The 23,347-nt window shown below is 37.4% G+C and overlaps 1 protein-coding gene and 1 pseudogene across 2 annotated transcripts; both read right to left on the bottom strand.

Annotated features, from left to right (window-relative positions):
* Positions 1 to 22,273, bottom strand: part of LOC127148432 (pyruvate kinase 2, cytosolic-like) — a 95,046-nt pseudogene extending 72,773 nt beyond the window's left edge.
* LOC127148435 (uncharacterized) lies at positions 11,066 to 16,404 on the bottom strand. Of its 2 annotated transcripts, none has more exons than XM_051082034.1 (4): positions 16,172 to 16,404; positions 15,286 to 15,465; positions 14,522 to 14,584; positions 11,066 to 11,251 (listed from the first exon to the last, which is right to left on the bottom strand). In XM_051082034.1, exons 1-3 carry the CDS (start codon positions 16,337 to 16,339, stop codon positions 14,573 to 14,575), a joined length of 360 nt encoding a protein of 119 aa, XP_050937991.1. In that variant the 5' UTR covers positions 16,340 to 16,404; the 3' UTR covers positions 11,066 to 11,251; positions 14,522 to 14,572. The 2 variants fall into 2 exon arrangements, with proteins under 2 accessions (XP_050937991.1, XP_050937990.1); XM_051082033.1 differs by lacking the exon at positions 11,066 to 11,251 and adding an exon at positions 13,471 to 13,950.
* Positions 22,274 to 23,347: the final 1,074 nt, after the last annotated feature.

Genomic DNA, 23,347 nt, shown 5'->3' with positions numbered 1-23,347 from the left:
TCTTTATAGAATACAATAAAAGGGAATCTGTCTCAGTAAGGCATCCTTAGATTCAACTACGGAGGACGAGTAGTCTTCTGGAATATATATTAGTCACCTGGACCTTTGTTTTTCCATAGATTAATATGGTCTTAGTTCATATGGATTTCAGATGTAAAAGGATCAAAGCTCATTGAATAAAGAGAGAAGGGGAATATGAATATGTCCTTATCAATGAGACCAAAAATAGCCGAAAGAATATTGACGAATTTGAGAGGAAGAAAATGAAGACAAGAAAACTCCAGAAGAAACTAAGGAATAAGACTTAAAAGGAGGCTTCCAAACCTACTAAAAAGATTTAAGCCTATCCTTTATCTAAATCTTTCTTAAGTTTCCTTTAAGCCCTTTACAAGGTAAGGACTTCAAACTCAAAGAAAGAAGTTTCTTCACCAAGGCATGAGTCAAAGAAAATGCTTTCTATATGTATCTAATGCAAGATCCGACGATAAGCTCAGGCTAGGAAGGAAGGCGAATCAGTCCATTCTCTTTTTCTTTCGCCTTCGTCCTCCCGTGCAATCGTCGAGGCCAAACCCTATACTAAGATAGTCGGGCCAGAGGTTGTGCAGCAGCTTCCCGTCGAGCCTCCTACGGATCATCCGCCCGGTTGGGCTCAACCTCAGAGAAAGGTTGAGTGAAGAGGAATCCATATAATAAGGCCTTTCGCCGGCTAATCTCTTCCAAAGAGTATCAGGGGGGTGGAAGGGCAAATTCACCTTTTTGAGGCTCGCCCCAAAGAGCTAAAGCAAAAGGCCTTAGAGCTCCTTCATCCTCCTTTCATTCTAGTGGATGAAGAGTCAGATGTGGGGCTGGCAATCAATCTTCTCTTGGAGAAGAAGATAGGCGACCGCCCTGTGGGATTCCTCTCTAGGGGGATTCAGGCGATTAAGAATGGCAAAAGTCGCTTCGCTCCTTCCCTCTAAATCCCCGATATGCTCTCTGGTAGCACGAATGCGCCTTCTTTACTGGCAGGATCAACTCCTACGGAGCTACTCAAAAAGAGGTTTAACACTCTATGGCCTCATCTCATTTTTCAGTTGTCCCATTTTAGTAGTAATTACAGAAAGCCTCTTTACAGCATCCATAGCCATACGTGCTAGTACTCAATTTCTTTGATATGAATTTGATGAGTAGCCTCTATTTATTTTAATTGATGTTGAGATCCGTGAATAGTACTTCTTCTTTCATCAGACTAGGACTACTTCCCCTTCCTCTTTCGGTTATCTTTCTTCCAGAGTTGTAGAGGAATCTCTCCATGAAGTAGGAATTAGATGGCTGGCCCGCCCAATTCTGACTACTATAACCACGCTTCCTCTAGAAGAAAGAAACTTTGCAGAACCCTTGAACCTAATCGATCGTGGTTCAGTCAGCAATGGATTCGGTCGATCATCCACGTCACGAATTGGATGGCGGCCCAATTCTGATTAGTTGTCCCCACTACTTTTCTGCAGTGAAAATATTTTGATGCCTATTTAATGAAAAACTGGCAGGCTCTGGCTACCTTGCTCTACAATGAAAACCCAAATCACACTGCCTAGAAAAAAGGACGAACATTCTTTAAGCCTCCTATGGTCCTCTGGACTTGTTAATGGAACTGATTATAGTAGACGAAGGCAAGATTGAAAGGTGCGAAGCAGCTCAACAAAGAAGACGTCAATGATGATAATAAGGGTTGAATCAGGGGTAAATAAGGGTCAAGACGACGAAGTGCAAATGTTCATTCCTTCATTTTGCTCTCTTGTTACGGGACTTGTGAATGGAACTGATTTTCATAGGACTCAATATTCTTTGAGCCTTATATGTTATCTAAAACTTTCTTCATCGTCTTTTTCCCTTTTCATACCTGCCCTCAGATCGTAGGTGATGACTTCTTTCTTAGCTCAAACTCAGAAAATGCTAGTAAAAGTAAAGGCGCAAAGAATTTGCAAAGGAGAGGATCTTTCGAAATCTTCATTCCACTGATTTGATAAGACTGATTTTGACATATAAAATTTCTTCTTTTTCTTAGCGAAAATGAACAATTTGCTAGGTTTTGACATAGGTTTAAAGAATTTTCAAGTCAAATGCCTTGTTTTTCAGTCTATTATTTTTATATAATTTATCGATCTGATTTTTTCTCACATTTTGCAAGAAAAAAGTCGAGAAAACGTCAACTTTCTAGGACAAGTTGGATCTTTGAGAATTTGCTTAACACATGAAGTCAGTCCTTATCAATGAGACCATTAAAAGCCTTCTACGCCATAAATCAGTCCAAGAAAAGTGAATGTGGAATCATTCATACATTTTGATATGAGTCGGCTTTGAGTGGCACTAAGCTAGTCCGGACCCTTAATTTAATCCATATTCATCTAAAAGGAGAGGTTCAAAGAATTTGAATGAAAGCGAAACTCCTTCCTTATTCTTAAAAAAAAAAAAGAGTGCAACGAAGTTCATTCCACTAATATTGTCTGGAGGACAGATGAAAGTATAGGACAAGCCCGCGCCCCACTGGATCGACTCTTTCCCCTTTTTAGTAAGGAATGAAAAAAAGAAAGCTCCAGATGAGTTGAGGACGCACCATCCGGTCTTTACCGAGAAACGAAAAACTCACTCGTTAAGAGGTCTGGTGGCGGAGGTAGAGGTAGCCCTTGTTCATTGAGCCGGTAAGAGAAGTAGCTTATCCTCTACCTGCCTCACTCCTTTAAGATAGATCAGAAAAGTGATGAGATAACCTAATTGATAACTTCTTTATTTGCTTATTTTCCTCTCCCTCTCCTTACAGTTGAGTCGTTTTCACTCCTTTTCCTTCCTCTGAAACTATGAATTCCCAAGTCTCAGGTTCAGGTCTAAGAACTCTTCGGTAAGTAAACTCCATCGTCCTCGCTCTTCGTCTTTCGTCCCAAGGCGTGTCTTTCTGAATTCATTTATTTCATGTTGAGGATGAACATTCCCCAAAATCCGATTTGACTGGTGGTTTAGATACGATTTGCACTTGAATCACTCCCAAAACCTGCAGGTCGAACTAATCCACAGGGAGGAAGGAAGGAGTTACCCGGGAGGGCGAGGTGCCCTTCCAACTTGAGTTCTTTTAGCCGTTGTTGATGGACGATAGGTAATTGGAGTGAAATCAAGGCTTCTCTCAAGGCCCACGGGAAAGGGCGCGGTGAACCAACTGGGGAATCCGCAGCACCCATAGCTGTTCTTGAAAAAGCCCGTACGAAGGACTTATTTATGGTTCTTTTGATAGGCTTTCCTTCCTCAAATTCTTTGAGCCTATTCCCACTCCTTTCTTCTGAAATTAAGAATAGAGCTCCGACCTGATCCCAACCAGACTCTGATGAAAGACTAACCCTATCCTTCTCCGGCCAACTAAAAGGCATAAAAAAAATTTTAACTAGGTCAATCTAGACTTGCTTCTGCCCCTACTCAATCTGATGAATGAAACTCAGCCAGTATCGCTTCCAGTTACACAGCCACTTTTGAAACTGATCATTGATCCCGATCCAAGAAAGAAGATCGGACACATCGAATTCACTGCAAATAGAAAGACCCAACTCCTCCGCAACTGCTCCTTCTTCGATCATTCTTTGAGCCTCTTTCGTCGTGAAGATGAGAGTACTAAGTTCTTCTTCTTTTAGAACTTGTGACTCAGAGGCCTCCTTCCTTCGAACACCCACACTGGGGTTTCAATCTCTCCTTGAGATTCAAATACTCGCTTCCTATTTCCCAGGGTTAAAGCCCGTTGAACTGCATACAATGTTGCTTTTCCGATTCCCCTATTTAGACCTCTTCTTAAAGAGTAAACTCAGATTAAGAGATCTGACTGTCCTTTCATCTTTGAGCTACTTCACGCCCCTCAAGCTCAACTATCTTATTCTGCCCCAAAAATAAGAAGGAATTCCCTATTTGGTCCAGTGCCAAGGAGATGTTAATATGGTAGATTTCTTCACAAATTCTTTGCCCCTCTCCTTCTTAGACGAGCTGCTTCGCACCCTCAACCCTTGTTCATTGATTCGGCTTGAATCTTGGACTCCTTTCGTAAATTCTTTGCTTCTGTGAAGTCGCTTCTCAAGCCTTTGTTCATTGACTCCTTCTTAGTCGAGCTGCTTCGCACCTTGAAGGTGAATATGGATTTCTGACTCATCTGAAGCTTTCTTTTAGGACTCTTAACTACGAGGTCCTCCACCTTTCTTATTGAGAGCTTTGACCCTTTATTTTTAGGTCTCACTAACTATGAAAGGAGGACTAAGAACCTATCTCGGTTTCTATTTCTAGTATAGAGATTGAGAAAAGAGAGGGAAAGAAGTCAATGAACAGGGGCTCCTTCGCTCCTTTCTCCTCGGGATAGCTCCTACTCTCTCGCTACTTTCTAGCACTCCTAATTCTCGCTGCCTATTTGGGAATACTCAGAAGATCTCCACAATCCTTTTCCTTACCATGTATGGATCTTTGGTTCTGATTGGTCTTTCTTTCGAGTTGTACGCTCCTGGTCGAGTGACTAGGCTTTGATTCTTGAAAGAGAAAAGGGGGTTTATAGTCAAGAAGTTGACTCAACTCTCATCCCAACCTTAAACCTGTCCTATCTATCTTGGTCGATCCGTTTGTGACCAATACACCCATTAATATATCTACTCCGGAAGGGGAAAGATTTTAACCTCTATCTGATTCCGCCAATCCAGTCTTTGACTTCTTTCATACTACCGAGGTGGAAAGTGCTTTGAAAGAAGGTACTCCCCCTCTTTCATACTATCGGGAGAGAGAAAAAAATGGAAAAATATGGAAATGGGTTGGGTTTGATTTTTTTTTAGGAAAAAATAGCCTAATTTTGTTCTTTAGAAAATAAGCCAACCTTTTTCCTTGAGGCCAAAAGAGCCCAATTTATAGAGGCTTTTAATGCAAAGTTGCATGTGCATGCAAACAGACCAACAACACATAACCCACTAATCATTAGTGGGCTTAATCTCATTATAGTTTGTTAACACCTAGCCTACTATAGTTAGTGGGTTTATCCAACAAAATGTTGGATTTTCCCACTAACTTTAGTCAAAGGATAAAATTGTCATTTGGTCAAAGTTAAACTTTGACTTTTCAAACCAAAAAGTCAACATTTTGACTTTTTACAATTTTATCCGTTTTGACTAATTTTGACCTTCCAAGCATGAATCCACATTTATTTTCTCAAGATTCAAATCAGATTTGAATATATTGCCGATCAAAGTTTGATTTTTCAAAGTCAAAAGTCAACATTTTGACTTTTTACAACTTTGACTATTTCCATCTTTTTCGAGCTTCCAGATATAAATTCACATTCATATCTTTAATATTTAAATCTAATTTAAGCATGAAGCTCTATTAGTAATCTAAAACCAACGGCTATATCACATATAATTGTCGGTTTCTCTCTCCTCTCCTCAAACAATTCGACTCATTCCATCATATTGTTCTAAGTTTATTCCATATGAGCTAGCAGAGGAATCTAATGGACCTATAGATCATGGGCTCCAACGATCCGAGATTAACAGGCTAAACTCTTTTATACTGAGATAATCAACATTCGTTAACTAACGGATCATTCCAAGTCCCGTAGTTGCACTTCCCTCACTATAGATATATTTGTGTCCATTTGATATAACCATGATCAATAAGTTAATCCTTCATAGGTTGTTCATAACCTCGGCTGGGTCAAAATACTGTTTTACCCCCGAGGCTACATCTTGTTCCTTAAGTCTCATTGATCCACTATTGAACAATTGGTTTAAGGTCCAACCTGTAAATCAAATCTCTCTCGGACCAATGAGAGAGTGGGGCCCCTTTGTTCAAGACTTGGATTCAGTTCTTAAGAGAAGAACCTATCTACTAACGCTAAAGCGAGTAAGAGTGAATTTCGTCTTGCATCTTATGTTCTCATCTATCCACCCAATCTTACCCCTGAAATGGGAGACTTATTAGGCCAACGCTAATGAGTTGCCCTCACCTATGCATATCTAAAGATAATCTCGTGAGAACAAGAGTTCACAGTTAGCTTAGGATTAAGATTAAGTTACCTAGGTCATTAATAATCGATATAGTCAGTTTTGAACAGTAAACGACGTTATATCGCAAAAGTGACTATTTCATGGTTCTGTCTTATGTAAACCCCTTACATAGGATGCTCTCACTTTCATGTCTCTACATGAACGATTCAGGATTACATCGTTTGTATTAATTACAAAGCGAGTCGCATCCATAATATCTCTGAATAAGGCGCCCAACCTTTATTTATATACTATAGACTATTTATAGTATCTCATTTCCGCAATAGCTTTTGGAATCACATCTTTATCCACGGCTCCTTGCTACCCTTCATAGAGTTTCGCACCTTTGTTCATTAATTGTTAACAAAAGATGAAAGACAAAGGGGGTACGAGGTGTCAAATAAAGGTCTTTTTACTTAGAAAAACGAGTTGGGAATCCTAGTAGAAAAAAGGAAAGGCATCTTTCCATTGATCGAACAAGAGCAGCGTCTGAAGCATCGGCTTATCGCACCAAGTATTCTCGTATAAAAGGTAGAGCCTTATTAACTTCAAAAACAAGATCCCACTCTGCGGTCTAGGTCGACCTCTTGTCCATTAAGGCGATAAATTCGACTTGGTCCTTTGCACCTTTCAGAGAAGAGTTCTTCCTCTTTTAGTTCCTCTGGAAAGCTAGTTCAAATTTCTCTCCTCCTTCCCAGCCTGAGGCACTAGGTCGATTTCTTCATCGAGCTGAGCTGCTTTAGGTGTCTTTAGTGCAGCGGGTCTTTATATAGGTTAAGTCTAGGAATGGTTCGATGTCCTTGCTCTTTTACCGCATAGTGGGGCAAGAGACCTCTGGTCTCGTAGCTCGAATGGAAGAAGTCAAGGGATAGCTGTGAGGCTGCTTTGTTGACCAATGGACTTCAGGGTTGAATCCGAAATTCACGGTTTGACTGTGTTCCAGGTGTTCTTAATAAAGAAGAATGCATCAATGAACAAAGGCTCAAAGAATTTGAGAAGCAGAAGCCCGTGCAGGAGTGAGAGTCGGCTACGTACCATGCGCCTGATTTTTCTTCTTTTCCCAGGCAAAAGTGAGTGTAGAAACTCTGAAGTTTCAGTTTAGTTGCCCTCAGAAATTGATGTTAGGGTTTAAGCAGATGGGAAAGTTGCTTTTCTCAAAGCTATTATGCATAGAATGTATGCATGAGAAGGAATGGATGAAATAGCTCTACGAAAGAATCAATCTGATAATCTGTACCCAAAGCGCAGTAGAAAGGAAAGGCACTCGACCAACCCAAAGGGTCGCGAAGAGGCAAGGGCATTCAATCTCTAGCATACATAGCAGCCGAGAATTGGTCTTTCCAATGGCAGACGGGGGGAGTCAGGTGTCAGAGGGAAGATCAAGGGCTAGCCCTAAACTTTTAGGTTGTAGTCTTTTTGTTGATGGGAGGTCTAGTCTAGATTTGAATTTCACTCCCTAGGAACTTGCTATACTCAGCTATAAATAGGCATGCATTAGAATGTGGTCCCCTTCGGAATCATGATTTTCCACTTTCATAGATGATAGTCGGTCTCTCTAAGTGGAGGTTGCGGCTGAGGAATCTCTTTAAGTGGATGTTGCAGTCGCAGGAAGAGTAGTCTGGCCTCTTCACCTACGGAGCGGTCATTCTCAAATAAAAAGTATCCGGTAGTCAAAAATGAGAAGGAGAACTCTATCTAGCATTATGAGAAAGATCGACTTAAGGAAGCAGATAAAGAAAATAGAGGTTTTGCCTATTCATGGATGATGAATTAATCAGAATCGGAAGAAGAAGAAGAAAGAGGCAGAGTAGGTAGGATTCTTGAATAGGATCTGTCCCCTTTCTATTAATGGATTCGGAGGCATCCTCATCCCCAACAAGGGCACACTCGCCTAGAAAGGTTATCATACTGATCGATACAGAGTCTAGAGAAGAAGGATCAAGAGAAGCCACGAGAGTGGAGAAGAATAGGTCAGATTCATTCTCAGTTCGGTAGGAAATATGCTCAACCAGATGGAAAAGGATTGATTTGAGCGAGACAGAGATTAGTAGCTCAAGTAGAAGACAGCAGCCGATCTCTTTCGATGCCCACGTAGCTCTTCTTACAGCAGTTCTAGCTGTAGTTGAGAAGTAGTGCTGGCTGCTGAGGAAGGAATCACAAAAGTAATTCAGTAATAGAAGCTCCCCCTTCTTGCCAACCCTATAGCCTTAAGCCCGATAGCCTGAGCACCCACCTATTCAGCCATGATGTATTCATTCCTTAGCACTATGCTAGTATTTGTAGACTTTTCTCACTATTGGACTACCTTGCTCGACACATCCTTTCTTGCAAATGAAAGTTGGACCAAGGGTGAACTCTTTATATTGACAGGAATCTGTAAGATTTCGATGCGTCAGGCTCAGCGAGAACAGGAAGAGGACGAAAGGTCAGACCTGTAGATTAAACTACCACAGATCGATGCAGAGAGGGAAGAAATAGCTCGGAATCATAGATAGAAATTAGCATGAGAAGGATGTAATAATAAGGACGTAATCTAATTGAGTGAAAAGGTTGATCATATGCTCTCCCTCTTCTACCCCAAGCTTCTCTTCTCCTAGAGCAGGAGAGAAGGAAGAAAGAGAGAGATAAAAAGAAGAAGTAACATTCATTAAAATGCGAGAGTGGGACAAAGCATCAGACTAAGCCGCCGAGTTCACAAGGTGGATAGAATAGGACCCGAGCTAAGGACCGAGACAGGAGTTAGCTGTCTTGAGGAATAATCAGTAGACGGATCACGAAGAAAAGGAGTTTAGATCTTTCCGCCCTCATCGGTCGGCCTTCCTTCATTCGAAGGCATGAAAGGTTTCCTTTCATCCCTCTCTTTAAGAATCAACACCCCTACTACGTGGTCGTCGGCCTCTTCAAACTCTCTTTCCTTTGAATTACATATCCCACAGAGCAGTAGGGGTATTAGACAAATTATCTTAAGAGTTCGCAGATTGAATGAATAACTAAGAAATGAAATAGAGAAAGGGAAAGCGATTATTCTATGCTTGGCCTCAGTACAAGGACAAGGGTCCAAAGGCGAAGAGTCAGGTTCCAGAGATATAAGGATGAGTTATTGGAAGTCCAAGACGGGCAGCCTATGTTATGATAACTAGAGCACAATCTATCTAACTAAGAATCATTAGTTTCACAACATAATAAAATACATAGATATTAGGTATCACTTCATTAGAGAAGAAATTGAGATAAGAGAAATCGAAGTTGTCAGGATCCATACCTCGAGCAATGCTTCAACATGCTGACCAATTTGTTAGAGAAAACAAAATTCATATGATGCCTTGATGTAATCGAATTTGAACTACTTGACAAATAGACCAAAGTGGCAATTTCCATGTTACTTGTAAAGGTGGGGGACGAAAAGAAACAAAAGCAAAATACCTATTTTCTAATGTAACCATAAGGCTCATTTTTTAAGCATATCCTTTAAATTTCTACATACAAAAGAAGTCAAAAGTGAGGTGTAGAGATATTTATTTTGTAAAGTTCATCACATATTGAAAAGCAACAAAGAAGATAAACCTAGTCGGAGAACAATCAAGAACAACCTCAAGATTTTCAACAATGGCATGAAAACAAACAACAAAACCTATTAAGAAAGCAAGAATTACCTTAGAGTATCTTAGAATTTCCACCGAGAATTAAAGAACCTATAAGATTACCTTAAATGATTAGAAACAGAAAAGAAGACCTTTGTATAGATTCAGATTCTTTTAAGAAAGAGGAATTAATTCCTAAATCCTCATCCCAACATTCCTCTAAGATTTCAACCCCAACTTTGTTCAAACCCATTCAACATTACAAAAACATGAATCAAGAAAGTTTCCAAGATTCAAAAGCATAATTTGAATCAAACAAAAGAGAAATGCAATTTCATCAAAAATTTCAGGTAAAAAAGATAGTTATTTGCATACTCAATCTCAAATTCAGCAAACTTAAATTTTTTTCCCAAAACATTTCACAAGTGCATGCAAAAAGAACCAAGATCGAATCTTATATTTGTATCTCTACTAAACCAACATTAAATTAGGAACTATATCAAACTTACTTTCATGAAGTATTCCAAACCTCTCAACTTAAACAGATTAACATTACCTGTCAAGATCGACATTAACATCGATTGCAAAAGTTTCACAAATGGGAGCCATGGAGTCTCTCTCCCATTTCTCAACAAATCCAGTACTCCTCTTGTTATGGTTCTTCCATTTCATATTAGCTCACCTCCTTTTCTAGCCTACATCTTTTAGAAATCAAACTCAATTATGCAATTGGAATGAATAAATTGGAATTCAATTGAGTCAGTTCATTCTTGAAAATTTGACAGTGAAATTACATGAATTTAGACTCACATATTCACATATATATGTATGTGCGTACTGTTTTTTCTTACTTGTTAATGTTTCCCTTTGTTATGTCACGTTTTAAAACTTGAAATTTTGAAACAACGTTCAAGCTAAGAAAGAAAACTCCATAAAACAAGCAAGCAGAAGTGATTAATCACATTTTTGTTCAAATAGAGTTTACAATGCCTTCCATGCAAATTTGTCAATCAATGCAAAATTGGAAACACGAAAGAAAAATAAAAGCTTCTTAGTATCTCAATCAATATTCATGCAAGCTCTTTAGTTGACAAATAAGTCAAATGTGATGTGGAGATTTCAAACTTTGAAAGCAAAAGAGTTATTGAATGATTCAAAATCAAACAAGCAAAAATCAAAATATATTGTAATAAGTAGAGCATAATATATCTAACTAAGAATCACCAGTTTCACAATATAATAAAACACAGAGATATTAGGCATCACTTCATTAGAGAAGAAATTGAGAAAACAGAAACCTGTGTTGTAAAGATCCATACCTCTGGCAATGCTTCGCCATGCTAACCAAGTTAGTTAGAAAAAAAATCAAAACAAAATACCTATTTTCTGATGTAACCATTAGGCTCATTGTTGAAGCATATCCTTTAAATTTCTACATGCAAAAGAAGTCATAAATGAAGTTGAGAGAGAGTTCATTTGGTAAAATTCTTCACATAGATTGAAAAACAATAAAGAAAATAAACCTAGGAGAACCAGTTAACCTTTGTGTTCTTTCTTCCTTCACTAACCTTTCTCTTCATTTTCTTCTACTAATTAATTGCTCTGTCTTCAGAAATCTTCTATCCCTTCTTTTATGTACAACTGAAACGAAAGAGGAAAAATTTTGAGAGATTTGAGATTTGCATGACTGTAAGGTGGAGAGTAACTAAGTTGAGTCCTTTGCATTTCAAGATAGAGCACTTGTATGGTAAATGGAAAATTATCGTCGAAGTATCTCTTATACAAAAAAATTTCACTTTGATATGGACATTTGGGTTTTAGATCCAACAGGAAGAATGGTTGATAATCAACCAAGAAATACTCAACAATGGCATGAAAACAAGGAACAAAACCTATTAAAAAAAGCAAGAATTACCTCAGAGTATCCAAAAATTTCCAATAAGAATTAAAGAACCTACAAGATACCACAAATGAAAGGAAACAGAGAAGAAGATCTTTATATAGATTCAGATCCTTCTAAGAAAGAGGAATTAATTCCTAAATCATCATCCCAACATTCCACCAAGATTTCACACCCTAACATTGTTTCACACCCATTCAACATTAAAGAAACATGAATTAAAAAAAAATCCAAGATACGAAAGAAGAATCTGACTCAAATAAAAAAGAAATGCAATTTCATCAAAATTTTAAGTTAAAAAAGACAGTTATTTCCATATTCAATCTCAAACTCAACAAACTTTAATTTTTTTTAAGAACATTCCACAAGAATTGCATGCATTCTACTTGACCTAACCAGCTGGACTCTAAGGGCTAGGCAGGTCTGGTTTTGGTTAGGCCAAAAGCGAAGTGTTCCCCACACAAGTTCTAATACTGAGGGAGCCCAACGCATTTTACTCGACCTAACCGGCTGGACTCTAAGGGCTAGGCAGGTCTGGTTTTGGTTAGGCCAAAAGCAAAGAGTTCCCCACACAAGTTCTGATACTGAGGGAGCCCAACGCATTTTACTCGACCTAACCGGCTCGACTCTAAGGGCTAGGCAGGTCTGGTTTTGGTTAGGCCAAAAGCAAAGAGTTCCCCACACAAGTTCTGATACTGAGGGAGCCCAACGCATTTTACTCGACCTAACCGGTTGGACTCTAAGGGCTAGGCAGGTCTGGTTTTGGTTAGGCCAAAAGCGAAGTGTTCCCCACACAAGTTCTGATACTGAGGGAGCCCAACGCATTTTACTCGACCTAACCGGCTGGACTCTAAGGGCTAGGCAGGTCTGGTTTTGGTTAGGCCAAAAGCAAAGAGTTCCCCACACAAGTTCTGATACTGAGGGAGCCCAACGCATTTTACTCGACCTAACCGGCTCGACTTTAAGGGCTGGGCAGGTCTGGTTTTGGTTAGGCCAAAAGCGAAGAGTTCCCCACACAAGTTCTGATACTGAGGGAGCCCAACGCATTCTACTCGACCTAACCGGCTGGACTCTAAGGGCTAGGCAGGTCTGGTTTTGGTTAGGCCAAAAGCAAAGAGTTCCCCACACAAGTTCTGATACTGAGGGAGCCCAACGCATTTTACTCGACCTAACCGGCTGGACTCTAAGGGCTAGGCAGGTCTAGTTTTGGTTAGGCCAAAAGCGAAGTGTTCCCCACACAAGTTCTGATACTGAGGGAGCCCAACGCATTTTACTCGACCTAACCGGCTGGACTCTAAGGGCTAGGCAGGTCTGGTTTTGGTTAGGCCAAAAGCAAAGAGTTCCCCACACAAGTTCTGATACTGAGGGAGCCCAACGCATTTTACTCGACCTAACCGGCTGGACTCTAAGGGCTAGGCAGGTCTGGTTTTGGTTAGGCCAAAAGCGAAGTGTTACCCACACAAGTTCTGATACTGAGGGAGCCCAACGCATTTTACTCGACCTAACCGGCTGGACTCTAAGGGCTAGGCAGATCTGGTTTTGGTTAGGCCAAAAGCGAAGTGTTCCCCACACAAGTTCTGATACTGAGGGAGCCCAACGCATTTTACTCGACCTAACCGACTGGACTCTAAGGGCTAGGCAGGTCTGGTTTTGGTTAGGCCAAAAGCGAAGTGTTCCCCACACAAGTTCTAATACTGAGGGAGCCCAACGCATTTTACTCGACCTAACCGGCTGGACTCTAAGGGCTAGGCAGGTCTGGTTTTGGTTAGGCCAAAAGCAAAGAGTTCCCCACACAAGTTCTGATACTGAGGGAGCCCAACGCATTTTACTCGACCTAACCGGCTGGACTCTAAGGGCAAGGCAGGTCTGGTTTTGGTTAGGCCAAGAGTGAAGAGTTCCCCACACAAGTTCTGATACTGAGGGAACTCAACGCATTCTACTTGACCTAACTGGTTGTACTCTAAGGGCTAGGCAAGTCTGGTTTTAGTTAGGTCATGTTTTCAGCAGCACATATTATTAAGTATGTACAGTGTTCACAATATTCATATAATAGATTGCATACATTTTACTCATTTCTAAGCTATTAAAGTACGCATTTTCAACATATTTAAGATATTTAAATAATAAAACAATCACAAACCCAAGCTCCATGCTTAAGGGTTAGGCAAACGTGTTTTCTAAGCTAAAAAGCAAAGTAGGCATGATATTTATTCTAAGAATAGAGAATTTGAAAATTTTTAAAATTTAGGCATTTTTGGCAAAATGAAAATTTCCCAAAGAACATGGAACATGCAAAGCTACAACCCCACCCCCACTTAAAGTTGTCCTCAAAGCATGTTAAGCAAGATTCTAAGGATGGAAAAATAAAAGAAAGGGAACAGAAAACCTCCCCTTGCTTGCAAAGGTTCCAAGTTTGGTTATACTTCATTTCCCTTTATTCCTACGGAAAGAAAACAAGAACTTCTATCAAATTTCATTAAAGAGGTTAAACTAAAAATTTAAAAAAAAAAAAGTTCTACAAAACTTGAAAGAAAGCAGTTTGCATTGTTAAAGATCGATCATGCAACTGTATTTTCCCTAATTTTACCCGGATCAATGACCAAAGGTTTCTCAAATACTTTCAAACCTCACCTGGAAAATCATCAAAACTTTTATTCCATAAGTCTTATTTTTGTCCTTATTTGGGCATTGTCCTTACTCCAAGAACAAAATTGATCGTTCAAACATGTCACTTTTAAAAGTTTTATTTGTTTTGTTCTTGATATATCCAATTCGAAGATAGTCTAGTAAAAAAAATTGTATTATCTGTGAAAGATGAAGAACTTTTGGTGCTATTTCCAACCATCACCTAGTTAAATTCTATCTAAAATGCAATGAAGTCTAGCATCAAAGCCAATTTATGATTTAATGCAGTGAGAAATAGTTAAGCTTTAGAATACTATCATCTTACATAACTTAAAAAAAAGAACAACAAAAAACTCCTTTATTTTCAGTTAAAGGAAAACACTTACCTCTTATCACGCTATTCCTTCACTCAACAGCATTATGCTCTTGGTCTGTCCTCAAAGAACAATCTTGAAATTACGAAAAAGAAAATCAAATTCAAATATAAGATCAAAGCTAAAATGAAAAAATTATTCGTAGAGATAAAAATTTAAGCATCTTCTAACACTACAAGAGCTGCGAAAGAGCCCTTTTCAACCTCTACAATAACCAATTGAATGCTGACCTTCCTACAAATGTGCATATAATGGTTCAATTCAACACAAGCGAAGCTTTTCTGGTATTTTTAAGCCAATTTCTCAACCTAAGTGGAAAAAAGGATTCATTTCTCGGAATCAATTTATATCTAATGTTTTATAGAACTCGTCAACACTATTATGTGTTAATATCATTCTAAGAGAGGTTACACATGGATGATGGGTCAACAGAACTGCAAACAGTGTTGCTGAACATTCTAACGTCTAAAAAGATAGATTCACATACGACTGCAGATTGTGTGTCTATATATATGTACCTATTTAAAGAGAGAGAAAGAGAGAGATTTTATTTGTTAATGCACTGTATGGAGTTCATCACTCGGTTCTTAACCAACATGCAAACTTTCAACTCATAAAAAGTAAACTAAATTTTATGTCAAAGTTCAATCTCTCCTATAACAATTGCATAAATTTCTCCTTCCCCTTCTTATCGAAAACTATGATACTTGCTCTCAGTTCCACCCATCCATAATGTAATTTATAACATTTAGTACAGGAGATAGATAGGCCATTACCTCACTTTCTAAGAGTGCAATCTTGTTGGTTGCCTTTTCATGTATCATTTCAAGTTCGTTCAACATCAATTCCATCATCTTATGCTCCTTCAAAGCAGCCTGGAATTGTTTTTGGAGCTCCTTTCTTTCCAGCAAAACATTATCAAACTCGATTTCCAGAAATTGAAAAAATTGTTGCAACTGCATGAAATCAACCATTATCAAGTATAAAAAGGGAAAAACAAATTTTGTATAATCTGTCCAAGTAGCCTATGTGATACTCCAATACTACAATCACTTATTGACTGAAACTAGTAAAGTTCCCAGAAGCCACCAACCCATGTAACCAGAGAAAATTCAATTGTCAACCATATGAACTTTCAACTATAGTCACTTGAGACTGATGAATGAAAACGAACAAACAAAATGTTGAACTACACTTGTCCAACTGATGGTAATAAGTAAAATAGTTCAAACTATTGTTCAATAACTCAGGCTGCAAAGAACTCAATGGTACGATTCTGCCTTTCAAAGTCTTAAACAACTTACTAACGTAATATTTTATGCTTTAGAATATTAAGGATTCTCTAATCTTTACTAGAAACACCGTAATTATTTGATCGTTCCAAACTTTTCACTTTAATATCATACCCATTTATGGCTAACATACTAGTTAAAAGTAGTTTGAGTACTCAGTTAACTCCTACTTGCAAGCAAATGAAAGTCATGGAGATGTTGTCTATAAAAAATCTACTACCGTAATTTGAAGAATATTTTGCTTTATACATATTTTCCACAAAGACAAACCTATGATAAAAAAAAACAGAGAAAAGAAACACAAACAAAATATATCATTGTTGAACAAGCACAGATGACAATCAAGAAACAATGGAGCGAGAGGGCTAACCTGCCTTCCCCTTCGTAAAGCAGCTAAAATTCGTCCAGGAAGAGAGACAATTGCAATTATCCACACAAAGTTGTCCAAAATATGTTTAAGTGAAGACTGACCGAGGTCTTCAACAGCTTCAACCAAGTTTGAACAACAACAACAAAGGTTTTCAAGATAAATGAGCATGTACGCATGAAAAACGAGAAAGGCCTCGTGACCAATAATATTGTAACATTCAGGAATTCTAAAGAAAAGCCATTGAACCCACCAGTACCACTACCTTTGTTGCTGAACTACATGCCAATGACCTCTCCGAAGCTGTAACCAGATTTATTGAACCCAGTTCTGCAAAACAAACAAATCCCTTCAACCAAACTGGACCGAGGAAGCCATATAATCAATTGAGCAGGTAAGAAGTTGATACCAAATTTTCATGAAAAGCTATTCACTAAGATAAGAACTTCATAACAAAAGGATGACAATGAACCTTTTTACTAACTGAATCGTAACATAAAAGACGAAAGAATAAACTAGTATTAAGAATAAGCATGGTTATGACATTATGTATTATCTCACCTTGAAGCATGGTCAAAGATTGCTTTTTGAAACCAGAATACGGATCGATCTTATGCTTTTTCATGTTTATGACATTTTGTATCTTCCCTCCTTTTCTCTTACAAAATTCTAACTAAATCAATCTTTGAGTGTAGTGTAATCCATCTAAAAAAGATGAAAATGCTAAAACAGGCACAAAAGTGGCGATTAACGTACATGGCTTGTAGGCATATAAAGGAAGAGATTGAACGCAGCAAATAGCCTTTACTGTAGATGTTCCTTTGGAAATGAATTCATGGTTCTTAGGTAGGTTAGCTTTCTTCGAATTTACTCTCCTTGAAACTTCAGAACTGGGTAGCTTATGGTTTTTATTTTATCATTTGGGTGGAGTGTTGAGATTTTATTGTAATTATTTGTTTCTATCTTTGGGATGTTTGAATTCCTCGATTGGAAGTTTTCCGTAACTTCCTTAGTTCCTTGGTAATATTTTCATTTGATCAACAAAAATTTTCTGTTTCGATGTTAAAAGAATCAAGGTAATAATGGGACACATGCGGATAGGGAGAAATGCAAGAGTTCTTATTAAAAGAAAGGGGATGGGGAGAAACTATGGCCTCTGTCAAGGTTCCACCTTCAGTTTGGTGAACTTTTTCTAACTCACGAGCCCCTTAGTGCACAGGATTTTAGAATGTTTTCCCTTCTCTTTTTACTTTAAATAGTATCAAAGAAACTTTTTAGTTCTTTTTAGGGGGGAGAAACTTACCTAAAGAGACTTAACAGAGTAACAAAAGAATGCAGCACTAAATGGTGGTTATAACGGAAAGCATGCAGCATTTTCTTTGGCGATAACAACCTCCACTTTTAGAGATATTCCTTTGTTTTACTTGTAACTTTATCCTTTCCCGGCAAGGGTTTGTGTTTTATTTTCATGTATGGTTTGCCTTCTACTTCCCTTTAACAAGCCCTTTTGTAGTCCTTTTAGTGCACTCATGACCTCACGTTAAATGTTTGTTTTCTCCAAATTAAAGTTGTGCCTTCATTAATTCATTAATGAAATAGTAATGAATAAAGGAATGGAAATACCTTATACTACATAAAGCTTAGGGTTTAAAAGCTGTGTTTCTATCTCATACACACACAAATTACCTCAGCACATATTCTACTAACGGTTGAAACGGTTTCTACTGGATGTAATCCACACAATGTCTCAACCCCAAGAAGAATTGCATCACTTCCTGCAAACTCATGAGAAGACAGGTTATAAAAAAACGTCATACAATCATATCCCCTGTCAAGAATGGAACTAAGAACCCTGATTCATACTAAATAGAATGATACAATTGAACATAAAATAGATAAATTTTAAAAAGTTCAACCCAATCTTCAGCATCATTAAAAAGAACCATGACTTAAAAAATCCCTACATCTTCGGTCTTTAAACAGTAGAGATTTAAAAATTGAATAACTCACCATCAAGTACAGCATTGGCAACATCAGTAGCTACTGCACGTGTAGGTCTCAAGTTGTTAGTCATGCTGTCTACCACACGAGTTAAAACAGCAGGCTTTCCAGCCATATTACATCTATAAAGGGCAGTTTTCTGAAACAAAAACACCTGTAACAATGTAGAAAACAGAAATAATCAATCCTAATGTAACCATGGTAAAGAATACGAGTAAAAAGTGAGCTGACAATGACTTACCTCTACACTTTCAATCTTTGCAAATATTTGAGTTTGATTAAGGTCACCTAGCTTAGAAAGAAATTGTCGAGCCTACATAAAAATTTAATTTAGCAATCAATATCCTCTATTGTAATAATCAACATAGTCAAATCACCCACAATTGATCATTTGTTTAAAGTGAAGACTCAATGCAAGGAAATAATACTTGTCAAACATCTTCCACATGTCTAGCATGTGACAGAGAGAGGAAGTCAATCTTGTTTTTTACTCCCCACGTAGCTATGATCTAAAGTCACCAGTCAGCATCAAAAAATACTATGAGCTACCAATCATGTTAAGGTTGTATAAGCTAATTGCAAGCAATCAAAGAGACTTAACAGACATAACAAACAGGAAACTGAAGAATGTTACTCTTTGCCTTTCTCAGTAAGTGTTGGAAGATCAATGTGAATTTCAGCAGCATGCAAAGTGTACATTGTACCAACCAACGTGGCAGAGTTCTTTACCACACAACCAACATCATCTCCTTTCACTTCGAAAACCTGATAAATCCCCGACAGACATAACTCAGCATAACATCATTTACCACGATTCCTTACAGTGAAAAAAAATTTGAAGATCCCTACCAATATGCCCCATTACCTCCAACCAGACAGATGTTTCACTTCCAGTAAAGAGGTACTGACCAAGAAAAAGGGTGTCTCCTTTCTTAACGACCTATATAAGAAAATTTCAAGTTTAGTAATATGAAGGAGTTTATTGTATAATCAATGCAGTGAATGAAAGAACGCCCATCTTTTATAAACTTTGACTTTGCAAAATATCTTATTTGCATAAACTAAAGAATATTAAAATCTTAACCTCTTATCAATTTTTAATGAAAAACTCACGTGTCTTGATACGATGCAATTTTGACTGAGTAAATTGCATCAGGCAACAGACACGATGCAGACAAGTAATTAAATCATTAGTATAGTCAGTTAACATTAGTTTAGTTGATGATTTTAGATTAAATAATAGTTTGGATTTATTTATTTGTTTGTTTTATTTTCTTGTATAACAACAAATAGCCACTTCTAGAAATATACGAGGGGCTTTTCAATATCAATTTAAAATAAAACTTTAATTCATAGAAAGTTTTTCCTGAACTTCAGAGCTACAGATTTTCCTTGTTTGGCTGTGGATTTGGCATGATCTAAAATGTTCCACAAGTAGTATGAAGTTTTATAGTATTTCCCAACCTTTGAAAGTCCACCATAATTTGTAGGTAGCAGCTCCGAAGATGCCTCTAGTTCTTGATTGGGTGTTAGAACAACAAACCCATCTTCCTGAAGAGAGATAGATTTCTCACTTTAGTAACCAACACCTCAGGACCCGCTGTATCCAGCATAACCTGAAAAAAACAGAAGAATTAGCTTACTTATTCTTTGGCCAAGTTACTAAGAAAATGGTAGGAAAGTTCAAATGATAAAATATACACTCAAACGTATTAAAAACGAACGTACAGCACAAAGTTTCTTGGTGCTTTTAACAGCAATCTTCAAATTTTCCAAAGTCTCTTGATGGTAATCTGGACTGCCCCATGAAATGTCAAACCGAGCAACTAGCAGCCACCAAAGAAAGAATAGAAAAACAAAAGTTCCCTACTATAACTCAAACGCATTACCCACTAGAAACAAAGGGAGAGTTGCTAAGGAAGCCAACCATACCAGACATTCCAGCCGTCAAACAAGCAGAAATAACTTGTACAGATCGAGAGTTAGGACCCAGAGTACCAACAATCTTAGTCATTGTAGGAAAGAAGCTCCAGAAAACAAGAGGGCAACAAACAACAAAATTTCAAGGGGCCTCAAATACAAGAAAAAAATGCAATCTTTTCAAGATATCCCAAACCTTCACTCCTAACTTCTCGATCAAATCTTATGTTTCCAAAACTCGTAAGCTTATCAAAACTAGTAGTAAAGCTTGTTGAAATTGATCTCAATGTTCTCATGAGCGTGTTTCTTCGATAGACGAAGGTTTGCTTTCACTGTGTTGCAGGTGAAAACTTTCTGGACTCCTGGACAGAGGACAAAGCAAGTGGAACAGATGAACCAACAAATACTTCTACTATTTGATTTTGAAGAAGAGAATCACAGGAGATGGGGTACATCAGAAGAATTTCAACCGCACACAGAAAACAGATAAAAAATAGTACAGTTGACAACCCAAGAGCCATTTAACTGAAATATTTCCTAAATGATTAGCTGGTAATTATTTTATCTTAGAAGAGAACTAGAATTCACCCTGGTCTATAGACAATACATAGAGAAATGACAATATGATGTGAGCAATTGTTACTAAAGGAAAAAAATAGTTTACTGACAATGAATTGAAGTAGTCTTTCCTTTGTGATTGAATAATTTAAAGAGTGATCTAATGAATGTTATAAAAAATAAATGAGGGGAGAGAAACTCGACCATGGAGAGAAAATGGACAGTGAATGAAGTACCAAAAAAAACAAACTAGCGAATGCAGTCATTAGTTAAAATAAAACCATCTTCAAAAGTAGTCATAACTCAACCAAATGGCACTATATTTTCTATAAACCCAACTTCTTTTTACTTTAGAAATGTTCAATTTGTGTTAGTTCCTACACACAAAAAGGTTTCGAACTCCTGAAATGGATAGAATTACAGGGCTACAGGTTATAGTATTTTTGTGAACCTAAAGCAATTATGAAGCATAACCAAGTAGCAAACACAAACACAAACACTTGATGAAACTTCTAACAGTCACAAAAACTTTGGAAGTTAGTAGTGCAAAGAAAGAAAGTGAGAGAAGTCAGTTCTGGCTTAAAAAATCCCTTTTGACGCCTTCCCAACTTCCCGGATGCAGTTGAACCCCTTGAAAATGACCATAACTGACTCAAATTACAGTAAAAAATCAAATTGAGTGAACACATGGCAAGTGGGTTCAATTCCTTTTACCACAGAAAACTATAATACAAGTTCTTTCACTTCTTAGAACCCAAATTCCACAACCACAGTTATGCAAGAAGAAGAACAACAACAAAAATGCCTCTTAAACTCCAACGAGAAATACAGAACTTGAATTCCAAAAGGGAAACTTACCTCCGTACTTCCATGGATAGGGGTGCACTTAGGTGCGCATATTAGCACGAGGAAGATAAAAACCTTCATTAGAAGCCGAGTAACGTCTGCCATTGTGGATACACACTCCTCTGTTAAATTTTCTACACCAGATTTTACATCTTCTCTAATCTGTGAGATGATTCAGCATAAGACGAAATTAATTTTTCATATTACAGGAAAATATCATTTCACCACCCAAATTAAAACAAAAATATACCAAAACCCCAATAATCACACCACGTAAACTACCTTCGCAATAGAATCAGACAACCCAGGGATGGAATTCTCAAGAACGGTCTCCATACTGAGCTTCCGCTTAAGTGGGTTAGAAGAGAGAGCAGGCTCTTCAACTTAGTCGGCGAGGGTTTGAAATCGGGAACCATGAATTGGGATCGGACGGTGAATCATTTTCTTTGGAAGACGATGTAGGTTTCCGAGGGGTCTGCCGCCCTTGATTCCGGCGCCGTTAGCGCTAGGAATAGAAGATGGCAGTGGATCGGCGACATGGGTATGGGTTTCTTGGGTGCATGCTTCATTTTAGAGAATGGAAATTGAGAGATAGGAAGAGTGAAGACGAGGAAGACGAGGAAGACGAAGGAGACAAGAGAGCGAGAGAGAAGGGGAGGAGGAGAGAGAGGGAGAGGGGAGAGAGAGTGCCGTTGAGAAGAAACGTGAAGAAATTATAAATGAGAGAAGCTGTGAAGGGAGGGTTTCAAAGGAGAGAGAATAAAGGTTTTTTTGAAATTTGAAATAGTGTTAATAGGACTTCTACCGTATAAAGAGCAAAACATTTATTTGTAAACATAAATAAATCTAAATGTTCTGTGATTTTTTTGTTTCATAAAACGCTTTTAAATTTTAATTCAGAATTTATAGGAGCAAATGTAGAACTAATTTAAAATAAATAATTCTAAATATTCTTAAACTTTTAAAATTATTAAAAAACCGTTACTTTTAGATTAAAACCGTTGAAGTTTTATTTCAAAAATACCCTTAGAACTTAAAAAGAGTTCAAGAATATTCTTCTTAATTTAAATTTTATACCAATTTTCTCTCTATCTAAAATAAAAACTTAAATTTTAAGTTAAGATCATAATCTTAATTTAATTTTTTTATAATTATTGTCATAATTAACACAGCTAATTAATTGTCAACTAAAAATTATATTTGACTATTAACACTCTTTTTTGTTTGACTAATTATAGTATGTTTTAAAGGAAAATTTTCGTTTTGGAAATTTACTCTGATTCTATATGAATAAGAAATATTTTTCTCTAAATTATTGACTATATAATATCAAAGCCATTAGGGTTTGCAATATCGTAGTGGGTGGTTTCCTTTTCCATTAGAGTTTAAGTTTAGGACATCGTTGAGTAGTCGGACTCATAATAATGTCAAAACTGCTAAAAATATTTACAAAATAGAAGTCTATTTGATAGTTTTGAGATCTCACTTTCATGAAAATATTAATTTCTATGAAAATTTAAAAAAAAAAAAAAGTGATGTAAGTTGTTATAATTAATTAATGAAACTTCTACTGTAACTTAATTAGACTATATATGATTGTCATTTTTAATCACAGTTTCTATAAAGTACGACAACATTTAGATATCTGTTGTAAATGGATGCCTAAACATTGATACAAGAACATAATTTGAAAAAATGGAAAAATAATTATATTACAAAACAATATAAAGTTTAGAAATATTTGAAGGTGTAATAATGAGAAAATTTCTTTTCTCTCTTACTTCCTTCTTTTTATGTACAGTTTTTTTTTTCTAAAAAAATTTGGTTTATTCTTTGTATTTTTTCGGATCAACC

This window comes from Cucumis melo, chromosome 3, assembly GCF_025177605.1.
Source record: "Cucumis melo cultivar AY chromosome 3, USDA_Cmelo_AY_1.0, whole genome shotgun sequence".
NCBI classification, from domain to species: domain Eukaryota; kingdom Viridiplantae; phylum Streptophyta; class Magnoliopsida; order Cucurbitales; family Cucurbitaceae; genus Cucumis; species Cucumis melo.
This window is presented reverse-complemented; position numbering and strand designations above follow the sequence as displayed.